The 12,113-nt window shown below is 35.9% G+C and overlaps 1 protein-coding gene across 15 annotated transcripts in view; it reads left to right on the top strand.

Annotated features, from left to right (window-relative positions):
* TERB1 (telomere repeat binding bouquet formation protein 1) overlaps positions 1–12,113 on the top strand; it is a 49,720-nt gene that overhangs the window by 18,882 nt on the left and 18,725 nt on the right. For all 15 annotated transcript variants that reach the window (XR_013373714.1, XM_077885996.1, XM_077886023.1 and 12 more), the window contains 4 exons: positions 2,512–2,664; positions 4,145–4,276; positions 5,343–5,468; positions 6,530–6,687. Coding sequence is in view for 14 of the 15 variants with exons in the window: in XM_077885996.1 (XP_077742122.1) it covers positions 2,512–2,664; positions 4,145–4,276; positions 5,343–5,468; positions 6,530–6,687 (569 nt within the window). In the remaining variant the exon portion in view is untranslated. The remainder of the gene's footprint in view (positions 1–2,511; positions 2,665–4,144; positions 4,277–5,342; positions 5,469–6,529; positions 6,688–12,113) is intronic.

Genomic DNA, 12,113 nt, shown 5'->3' with positions numbered 1-12,113 from the left:
ACACTGTTTACAAAAATAAACCTGAAATGATCCATAGACCTAAATGTAAGAACTGAAATTGAAAAACTATGCAAAAACATAGGAGCAAATCTTTATAACTTGGTAGAAGACCAAGATTTCGTAGAACGCAAAAAGTATGAACCACTAAGGAAAAAATGATAAATTGGATTTCACTGAAATTAAAAGTTTTACCTCTTCAAAAGACATGTTAAAATGAAAAGGCAAGCCATAGACTGGGATAAAATATTTGTGAAATGTACATCTGATAAAGAACTTGTACCCAAATTATATAGATAAGAACACTTAAAAATCGGAAAGACAAAAAACAACCTAATTAAAAAATGGGCAAGATTTGGACAAATAATTAACCAAAGAAGATATGAATATTAAATTGTAAATAAGCAATGAAAAATTTTTGAAAAGGTGCTCGAAATCATTAGTCATCAGAGAAATCCAAACTAAAACCCCAAGGATACCACTGTACACTCATGCTGACTAAAAGCAGAAAGGTTAATATTATCAAATGTTGATAAGGATTTGGAGCAACTAGAACTTTATCACGCATTGTTGGTATATACCTATATTCACATATTTAAAGCAAATAATCATGTTTTATGTGCAAGGAATATACCTCTATAATTCCAAAAATTGGATTTTCTTTCCATGATGCTTTGACATTTCCTTTTTCTCTAAAAGTCAACTTGGAATAGTAATAATTTTAGGACCTCATTACTCAGGAAACTGGTGTGAAAATATAGATTAGATAAAATTTGAAATATTCAATGTACAAGTGTAGACTAGAATGTTCTTATTTCTTATAAACCTGAATTTTTATTATGTAAGCTATTACTAGAAATTGTGGTAACACAATGCCATTTTTTAAAAAAATTTATTTATTTATGATAGTCACACAGAGAGAGAGAGAGAGAGAGAGAGGCAGAGACATAGGCAGAGGGAGAAGCAGGCTCCATGCACTGGGAGCCCGACGTGGGATTCGATCCCGGGTCTCCAGGATTGCGCCCTGGGCCAAAGGCAGGCACCAAACCGCTGCGCCACCCAGGGATCCCCACAATGCCATTTTTAAGCATTTAAAAATACTTCTTCTTTCAAAAGTTTTTTTTTTTTTTTTAAGATTTTTTAAATTTACTTATTCATAGAGACCCAGAGAGAGAGAGAGAGAGAGAGAGAAAGGCAGAGACACAGGCAGAGAGAGAAGCAGGCTCCATGCAGGGAGCCCGACGCGGGACTCAATCCCCGGTCTCCAGGATCACACTCCACGCTGCAGGCAGCACTAAACCGCTGTGCCACCAGGCCTGCCCTCAAGAGTTTTTTAAAGAAAATACCTTGCAGAATATAAGCCTCTTTTGGAGTCTCTATAATATTGAAAATATTTATCCCTCAGTAACATTTCCTAACAGTTCCTTTCACAGATGTAGAAAATTCTGAACTTGATTTTTAATATTTTTAAAGATTTATTTATTTATTTGAGAAAGAGAAAGAGAGAACAAGCAGGAGGGGCAGAAAGGGAGGAGAATCCCAAGCTGATTCTGCAGTGAGCACAGAGCCCAACACAGGGCTCAGTCTCACAGCCCTGAGATCATGACCTGAGCCAAAACCAAGAGTCTTAACCAACTGCACCAACCAGGTGTCCCTGAACTTGATTTTTTTTTTAAAGTTAAGATCTTCATATTTTATTGAACACAGAAAGTAATTTTCTCGTTTAAATCATTTTGGCTCAATTTGTGGTATTCGGGTAGACTGTGGAAGATTTGTGGCAGAATTATAATCACACCTATGTATCCATTTGTTATAAGCCCACTGCTAGGATAGGGGCTGTAAAGACTATTGAATGCATAGACCCATGGGATACTTTCCCATCAGAATTATTTTCAACAGGGGAACAAGATGCTTCAGACTTTCAAAAATATGTATTTTTCACTGAATCTGCTTGGAATAGTTGTTATAACTCTAAATAATATGTTATAATTTTATGTTCTAAGAAGTAAAAGAATTAGAGTTAAATAAAGTAGATAAAATACGTGTTCCTTTGGAATAATTACTTTGCCCTTTGTAGATTGAAGCAGTCTGGGAAATGAGTTATGTTAGAATTCAGCTTGCTAATTGAAATACCAATTCAATACCAATTGAAATACTTGGTATTTCAGTGAATGAATGAATGAATCTATTCTTCATATCTCTATTGAGATATCCTCTAGTTTGCTAGTGTCATTCTTGCAAAATATACCAGTTCTTGCTAAATGAAACAAAAAATCTAACACATGAGAAAGTGTACTATATATGTAGTTAGTTCTATGTAAAAGTGCATTTTTTACCCGAGTAAATGACCTGTTCGTTTTATGATTATGTATATACACATGTAAAGATTGAATTTTTCATTTTTTAGTTTTGGGACTTTTTAGTATTTGAAAAAGACATGTTAATGTCATATTTAGTGTAAATTAATTGAATGGATCAAACACTTTTATTAATAGTTCTACTTTATTCCTTAAGCATATGTTCAGAAATACTTTATATCTGTGGGTGGACTGGATGTATTGTCTCAAGTTCTTGTGCAACTGGAATCAGATTCACACAAGACTCTTTCCAGTGCTAAGCTTGCAGTGGTGGTGACAAAGACAGTGGATGCGTGTATTGCTGATAATCGTGAGTGAACATGCTTAGTAATTTTTCTGCACTTGAGTTTTGTTTGAATTCAGCATGGTGAGTGTTGAAATAGTAGACTGAACACAAACATGGACTGGACTTTCAGTTTCTCACAAGTGGGAGGGAATCTTAAAAATGTCTTTCCCTAAGGGTTCAAATCAAGGTCCTTTGACTTCAAGTTAGATTCTGTCATTTCTAAACCTTTGTTTCACTGAAAAAGCAGTATTAAATTAAAGACTTTAGGTGGGAAATGAAGGGACATCATAGAAAGATAAGCAATGGAAAACCCAATTTGTAGGTTTTTAAAAATTATATAAAGAATTAAGGTATGCCTCTTATCAGTATGGGATCTAACTTACCCAGCCGTAATTAGCGTGTGGCAGATCCAGACTTGAACCTGTGGCAGCTTCTCACATATAGAGACACTGAGGAATGATATTCTGTAAATCTATGTAATAAGCAATTCTTGATATTCACAAATAACTGAAAAATAAGATGATTTTTTAAAAAATCAGTTATTTAGGGCCTGTTTTGTGCTGGGCTTCTTGTGAGCTCTAGAGTTACAAAAATGATTAAGATACAGTCCCTTGAACAAACATTATATGGTCTTATTTGGGGAATATAAAAAATAGTGAAAGGGAATAAAGGGGGAAGGAGAGAAAATGAGTGGAAAATATCAGTGAGGGTGACAGAACATGAGAGACTCCTAACTCTGGGAAACGAACAAGGGGTGGTGGAAAGGGAGGTTGGCGGGGGTTGGGGTGACTGGGTGACGGGCACTGAGGGGGGCACTTGACAGGATAAGCACTGGGTGTTATGCTGTATGTTGGCAAATTGAACTCCAATAAAAAAATATGCAAAAAGAAAGATATAGTCCCTTGAAGAATTTACAACCTTAGTGTTGGTATGAATATTATTAGATGCTGGGTGAACTCTGTTAAAACCCCCTTAGAAGTATAGCTTAAAACGTCAGCTTCTTGAATTTTGTAACATGGCATCATAGCTTCAGGTGTTCTTCACTGTGTCATTAACATCAGTAGAACCATGGCCAGCTAATAATGTATTTCAGTGATGGACAGGAATTAGTTACATAGGGGGGTCTATAGTCCACTAGATAAGAAGGGTTATGTAAGGTGGGAGTAAGTATATTCACCTTTTAGGAAGGTGTACTATTGACTTCATACTTCACAGCAATGTAGGATAATTAAAAAGAAACCATTCTTCATAAAACAGGCTTTAATAAATTGTCTTTAGTTTGAAAGAGAGATTAATGAGGGCTATATAAGCTATTATCTTATTACAATACATTTATAGTCACATACATATGAGATACAAATATTAGATATTATATTGATATTGTATCGTTCTCCTAGGATAAGATCTGACAAATAGTATATATGTGTGTGTGTATATATATGTATATATAGTTATATATATAGTTATAAGTTTTAAGTTTTTTTTTTCTATTTTATACCAATAGCTACTTTTGGAATAATACTATCCAAGTATCAGATTGTTTCAAAACTTCTGACATTACTGCTTCATGAAAGTCTGGATTCAGGAGAAAAATTTAGCATCATACTTACTCTTGGTCATTGCACAGAGGATTGTGGTAAGTATTGAATTTGTTTAGTGTGGTTATTAAAATAGTGGAGTGGAAATCCATTTTTGTTTTTTTTTTCTTATTTTCATATGAAAGACTTGGAAGTACTGCCTTTCTTTAAGTCATTCAGGCCCCACACTAGTCATATTGCTCCTCATCTTCCTTCATCCGTGCCCCTCCTTATCCCTTTCTGCCCAATGCCGGTTTAGGCACTTAGCCCCTCAACATCTTTCACCAATGTAATTGGAATCAATTCCTCCTTGTATTCTACCTTTTCTACCTCCTTTTTTTTTTTTTTTTTTTTTTAAAGAGTGGGAGGGAAGGGAGGAGGGGAGTGAGAGTGAGAGAAAGAATCTTAGGCAGGCTCCACACCTAGCACAGAGCCTGACATGGGGCTCAATCCCACAACCCTGAGATCATGACCTAAGCTGAAATCAAGAGTTGGGTGCTTATCCAACTAAGTCACCCAGGTGCTCTGGATTTATTCTACCTTGTAAATTTTTTATTTTTATTTTTTATTGAGGTTTAATCTGACAGTATACCTTTTTTACCCATTTTTCCCCAACTATAACTTTTTTTAAAACCACATGAGGGCTGTTTTTGTTTGTTTGTTTGTTTGTTTGTTTTACGAGGTATGACTCTATCCTGTGGCTGTATTTCAGAGATCATCACTTATGAGGCAGCTATTTTATATCAGAAGATAATTTCCTAAATGGAAAATACTTTTGAAACTATTTGTTTTACTCTTTCTTAAGATTTAAACTATGTTCATAATTATCACAAAGAAGAGGGTCACCAGGGTGGCTCAATGGTTGAGCATCTGCCTTCTGCTCAGGTTGTGATCCCGAGGTCCTGGGATTGTGTCCTGCAACAGGCTCCCCACAGGGAGCCTGCTTCTCCCTCTGCCTCTCTATGTCTCTTGTGAATAAATAAATAAAATCTTTTTATTTTTTTTTATTTATTTTTTTTTAAATAAAATCTTTTTTAAAAAATCACAAGGAACAATTATGACCTTATGTAGATAGTATATGAAAAAATAACTGTATTCCGCTTTCAATTTTGATATGTGTTCCAGAGGAAAATCAGTATGATCTTTTTAAATACAATGGTCTTCCACTCATGATACAAGCCTTAACTGAATCACAGAATGAGGAACTAAACAAAGCTGCCACTTTTGTGCTTCACAATTGCAAAAAAATTGGTAAGTTTATTGTTACTTAAAAAAAATACTGAAGTTTATCTTCTTTGATGAACCAAACCCCTTAGGCTCCCAGTCTCTTCTTATGTTTGAAAAGCAGAATATGACAACTAGAGTATTTCAGCATATAAAAAACCTATGTGGAAGAGAGCAACAGTATAGATAATTCACTTATTTTATGCAAAGTGGACAATTTGGTTGTAGGACTTAAATTTGAGGCCTACAGGTAACTTACAGTTAAATTATGAATTACATTTGTTTACTTATTTAAAACATATTTGAGTGCCTATTATTTACCAGGCACTGTGTTAGGTTTTAGGGATATAGTGATTAAGAAACAGTCTGCACTCATAGAGCTAATTTTAACTAGATAAATAGTCACTGAAAAATCTAAAAAAAAAAAAAAAGAATGAATTATTAAATATTAACCTAAGGGTTAGGAATGAATGGAGCATAGATCTTAGAATATAACAAAATACTGTGACCTCAACTTGCAGCAGAAAAGGCTTCAGAGGAAGTGACTCTTGAGCTGAGATCTGAATGTATAGTGTTAACTAGGTCAACCATAAGCAACAGTGAGGCACAAAGACCCTGTGATAGGAGGGAGCATGCATTGAAGGAATCATGGCCTTTGAATTGGTCTTTATGAAAGAAAAATTGCTGCTGCTGCAATATGTAAAAAGAAAACTTAAAGATCATAGGGAAGAACTGCTTTATGAAAACTGCTAAAAAAAAAACAAAACACTACCTTAAAACCAGTTTCCACATACCTGAGGATGTTTATGTGCCTGGCATAACATATTTTCATAATGTTCTTTCTCTTCTAACTCTGAAGAGTAAAGTTCTAATTTATGACTGGGGCTTGGGCTTCTGCCAAACACTTGCTTTCCATTTATTTTTAGTACTACCTAAACAATTAAGATAGTCTGGATGGGCAAAATTTAGAGGAGGGGGTATGGGGTATGATGTTGTCCTTATTAAAAGTATTAAAATTATATTTAAAGTGTCAAAAAAAAACCATTCTACTAATGGATAAATTCACTATTTTTCCCCATATTACAAAGCTGAGAAACTATCTCTAAGTCTAGGAGAATATCCTTTTGGTGAAAATGAAGAACAATTAAAATACATAAATACTAAAGAGAAGAATTTTGAAGAGTACTGGAAAAAAGCAAAGGAACTTCTACACAGACTAGAACACCTTGAAAGAGAAAGAAATGAGGTTGGCTTTTTGTTTCAAAGAATATAGAGCTCTTTTCTTTTTTTTTTTAATTATTTTTATTTATTTATGATAGTCACAGAGAGAGAGAGAGAGAGAGAGAGAGGCAGAGACACAGGCAGAGGGAGAAGCAGGCTCCATGCACCGGGAGCCCGACGTGGGATTCGATCCCGGGTCTCCAGGATCGTGCCCTGGGCCAAAGGCAGGCGCTAAACCGCTGCGCCACCCATGAATCCCTAGAACTCTTTTCAAGTATTTTCTACAGTAGAGATTGGAGGGTAAAAGATTTTTCTTGCTAAGTTATTTTTTTTACTTCAATATATTTTTAAAAAGCTTTGTTCTAGGGATGCCTGGGTGGCTCAGCCAGTTAAGTGTCTGCTTTCAGCTTGGGTCATGATCCCAGGACCCTGGGATCAAGTATTACATTGAGCTCCTTGCTCAGCGGGGAGCCTACTTCTACCTATACCTGCCATTCCCCCTGCTAGTGCTCTTTCTCTCTCTCTGACAAATAAATAAAATCTTTTTAAAAAATAAAAATGAAAAGAAATAAAAAGATTTGTTCTAATGAGAGAGAGAGAGTGAGTGTGTGTGGGGGGGAGAGGGAGAGGCAGAGAGAGAATCTCAAGCAGACCCCCCACTGAGCACTTAGCCCATCACAAGGCTTGATCCCACAACCCAGGAGATCATGACCAGAGCCAAAATCAAGAATCCACCACTTGGGATGCCTGGGTAGCTCAGTGGTTGAGCATCTGCCTTCAGCTCAGGGCATGGTCCTGGAGTCTGGGAATCAAGTCCTGCATCGGGCTCCCTGTGTGGAGCCTGCTTATCCCTCCATCTATGTCTCTGCCTCTCTCTCTCTCTCTCTCTCTCTGTGTCTCATGAATAAATAAATAAAACCTTTAAAAAAAAAAAAAGAGTCCAACACTTAACTGACTGGCCATTCAGGAGACCCAGATCTTAATGGTTTCAAATTTAAAATTCATTATTGGTACTTGAGAATCCATCTTTGAGAATAGGAAGAAAAAGATTTTTAAAAAGTGGAGATTAATACTGAAAAAATAAGACATGGAAGATAGAGATCCAAAGTTTGTATAAGAGAAAAAGGATGGAGAAGTAATAATCTCTTTCTTTACATATGTGACTATGTATATGTGTACGTTTCAGTATTTTTTCTGTGTATGTATGCTTTGTGTCTTTGTATGCACATCCATTTTCATTTATTTTTTAAGTAGGCTCCAAGCTCAATATGGAGTCCAACATGGGGCTTGAAGTCACAACCCTGAGATCAAGATCTGAGCTGAGGTCAAGAGTCAGACACTCAACTGACTGAGCCACCTAGGCACCCTGTGCATGCATTTTTAAAAATAAAAGCATAGTGCTCAACTTAGTATAATAGTATGTAATTTCATTCTTTTAAATGACTAATATTCATTATTATAGATTATTATAAATTTATTTAACTAGTCTTTTGTTGAGGGATATTCAGATTATATTCAATCTGTGCCCAGTGTAGACAACTCTCGAGTAAACATCCTGCCATATATATAATTTTTGTAACAGCTTTACTGAGATGTAAATCACATTTGATTCGATTGACCTGTTCAAAGTATACATTTCATTGGTTTTTAGTATACTCACAGAATTGTGCAACCATTACCACAATTAATCTTAGAATACTTTTATCATCCTAAAATAAAACCTCATACCTTTTAGCAGTCACCCTTCATATTTCCTCCAGCTGTTCTCCCTACCTCCTCAGCTTAGGCAACCACTAAACTATTTTCTGTCCCTATATATTTGCCTATTCTAGACTTTTTATATGGATTTTTTCTTTTTTTCTTAATCCGTTTTATATAAATTTGAATTATATAACATGTGACCTTTTATGACTGGCTTCTTTCATTTAGCATAATGTTTGCAAGGTTTATGCATGTTTATATCAGTATTTCATTCCTTTTTTAAAAAGCTTTATTGAAAAAAAATTTAAAAAAAGCTTTATTGAGATGTAATTCACATGCCACACAATTTGCCCATTTAAAGTATGTAATTCAGTAGTTTAGTATTTACAGATACGTGCAACTATGGTCAAATTTAGAATATTGTCATCACTTCAGAAAGAAACTCTGTACCCTTTAACTACTTGCCTGCATCCCCCATGCACAATCTTCTTTCTATCTCTATAGATTGGCCTATTCTGGATATTTCATATGAATGAAATTATGTAATATATGATCTTTTGTGACTGGCCTCTTTCATGTAGCATGTTTTCAACATTCATCCACATTTTAGTGTGTTTCAGTACTTCATTCCCTTTTATAGCCAAATAGTTTTCCATTGTGTGAGTATATCACATTTTGTTTATCCATTCATTGATGGACATACTCTCATAATCTATGTCTTTACCATGGGTTTCTTGTAGACGGCATATAGTTTGGCCTTTTTAAAATCCTGTATGACAATTTCTAGTTTTTAATTGATGTGATCACTTCATTTATGTTTAATGTAAATATTAGTATGTTTGGGTTTAAGTCTACCATATTGCTATTTTTTTCCTATTTATACCATTTGTTCACTGTTCTTTTCTACTCTCCTTTCTTCATTTATATCATTTTAAGATATTCTAGCTCACTTTAGATTATTAGCTAAACATTCCTGGTTTTTTAAGTGATTGCTTTAGGGTTTATACTATACATCTTTAACTGATCATGGTCTATATTCAACTAATACTATTCCATTAATGTATATTGTAAGATGTTTGCAATAGCATGCTCACCTATCCGTTTGTTCTTTGTGTTGTTGCCATATATGATTTTACAGCTACATTGCTATAAACTGCCCAGTAATGTTACTCTTTTGCTTTAAATTTTTTTCTGAAAATTTAAGATACTATTTACATACAATGATAATCACATTTTAATTGTACAGTTTATGATAATTTTATACCATTGCATAACTACCACGACAATTAAAATAATAGAACAGTTCACTCACCTTAAAATGTTTCTTTGTATCCTTTTGTAGACAGTCCCATTCCCCATCTTCAGGCCCAGGCAACCATTGATGTGTTTTTCTTTCTTTTTTTTTTTTTTTTTAATACTTTATTTATTTATTCATGAGAGAGAGAGAGAGAGAGAGGCAGAGACACAGGCAGAGAGAGAAGCAGGCTCCATGCAGGGAGCCCGATGTGGGACTCGATCCTGGGTCTCCAGGATCACGCCCTGAGCCAAAGGCAGGCACCAAACCACTGAGCCACTCAGGGATCCCCATTGATGTGTTTTTCATTGCTGGTTTTCTTTTTATATAATTTCACATAAATTGAATTATATGTTAAATAATCTTTTGTGTTTGACCTATTTTTTTTGTTTGACCTATTTTACTTAATGTGTAATGTATTTGAGATAAACCAATTTTGTTAATATTTGTTCCTTTTTACTGCTGACTGAATATTCCATAATATGGATGTACTACAACTTGTTTATTCACCGGTTGATGATATTTGGATTGCTTCTAGATCCTGGCACCATGAATAATGTTACTGTGAACAATGGCTGACAATTCTTTGTGGGAAGTTTGCATTTTTATTTCTCTTGGATAGATACCTAGGAGTGGAATCACTGGACAATTATACCTTAAAGAAATTATGAACCTCTGTTATAATGCATCTACTTCCACTTGCCAGAACACCAAAAGGAGAAAAAGTCCCTTATTTCTCTCCAATCTTGTATTATACTTCTAGCACTTGCTAATAAGAGAGACTAACATCAATGCTAGCCATAGAATAGCAGTCATAGAGTCTAGTTTCAGTTTTACAATTGGGTGAAGAAGGTTGGGTTTGGAGCTGAGGAGCAATAAATTAATAACATCCCTTAGGGCAAGTATAGAACTATTACCCTGGGATATTCCTTTATCATCATTTCATAGATTTCTCTTTTTATCCTCCCTAGTTTGATTTCTTGTTTCCTGGATCCCATATTATCCTCTTTTTTTGTTCTACATTTTAGGAAGTGTTCTCATCTTTATTTTTTAAACCAATATGTTTTTCACTTCTGCTATCATATTTGTAAGTTACCAAAGCCTCTTTTTTTTTTTTTTTTTCAAAGCCTCTTTTTTTTTTACTCCATTTAAATGATCTTATTCTTATTTCATGGACTTAAGAGATGAGTGGCAGTCTTCTCATAAATATATCAATGATAATTTTCCTTTTTTTAATTTTTATTTATTTATTTAGAAAGAAAGCATATGAAAAAAAAAAAAAAAAAGAAAGCATATGGGATCCCTGGGTGGCGCAGCAGTTTGGCGCCTGCCTTTGGCCCAGGGCGCGATCCTGGAGACCCGGGATCGAATCCCACGTCGGGCTCTCAGTGCATGGAGCCTGCTTCTCCCTCTGCTTATGTCTCTGCCTCTCTCTCTCTGTGACTATCATAAATAAATAAAAATTTTAAAAAATGTTAAAAAAAAAGAAAGAAAGCATATGAGTGGAGGGAGAGGGAGAGAGAGGTAGAAAAGCAAACTCCCCACTGAGCCCAGGCCTGAAATGAGGCTTGATCTCCGGATCCTGAGATCGTGACCTGAACCCAAACCAATAGTTGGCCATTTACCCAACTGAGCCACCCAGGCATCCCTCATGAAAATTTTCATTAAAATTTTTTTCCTCTAGGGCGCCTGAGTGGCTCTGTTAGTTGAGTGTCTGACTCTTGGTTTCGCCTCAGGTCCTGATCTCAGGGTCCTGGGATCAAGCCTCACATCAGACTCCACTCTCAGCAAAGAGTCGGCTTGTCTCCCTCTGCCCCTCCCCCTGCTCATATGTTTACTCGCTCACTCGCTCGCTCTTTCTTTCTTTCTCCTTCCCCCTCTCCCTCCCTCAAATAAATAAATCTTTTAAACAAAGTTTTTTTCTTCTGGTCTGAAGTTTTTGAATCTTTTTCCTCTGAACTTGCTTGCCTTTTTGCTTGCTAGCTTGCTGTCTCTCCTTCCTTCCTTCCTTCCTTCCTTCCTTCCTTCCTTCCTTCCTTCCTTCCTTCCTTCTTCCCTCCCTCCCTCCCTCCCTCCCTCCCTCCCTTCCTTCCTTCCTTCCTTCCTTCCTTCCTTCCTTCCTTCCTTCCTTCCTTGAGTCTCTAGCTTTCTCCATATTTCTGTTGACCTTTGGTTGCTATTCATATTTAGGAGTCAGGTAGTAGGGATCCCTGGGTGGCGCAGCGGTTTGGCGCCTGCCTTTGGCCCAGGGCGCGATCCTGGAGACCCGGGATCGAATCCCACGTCGGGCTCCCGTTGCATGGAGCCTGCTTCTCCCTCTGCCTGTGTCTCTGAGCCTCTCTCTCTCTCTCTGTGTGTGACTATCATAAATAAATAAAAAAAATTAAAAAAAAAAAAAAAAAAGGAGTCAGGTAGTAAAAAAGTCTTTCTGAAAATTTGTTGATTATGGATTCTCA

Source organism: Canis aureus, chromosome 3 (genome assembly GCF_053574225.1).
Source record: "Canis aureus isolate CA01 chromosome 3, VMU_Caureus_v.1.0, whole genome shotgun sequence".
In the NCBI taxonomy this organism is placed as follows: domain Eukaryota; kingdom Metazoa; phylum Chordata; class Mammalia; order Carnivora; family Canidae; genus Canis; species Canis aureus.
This window is presented reverse-complemented; position numbering and strand designations above follow the sequence as displayed.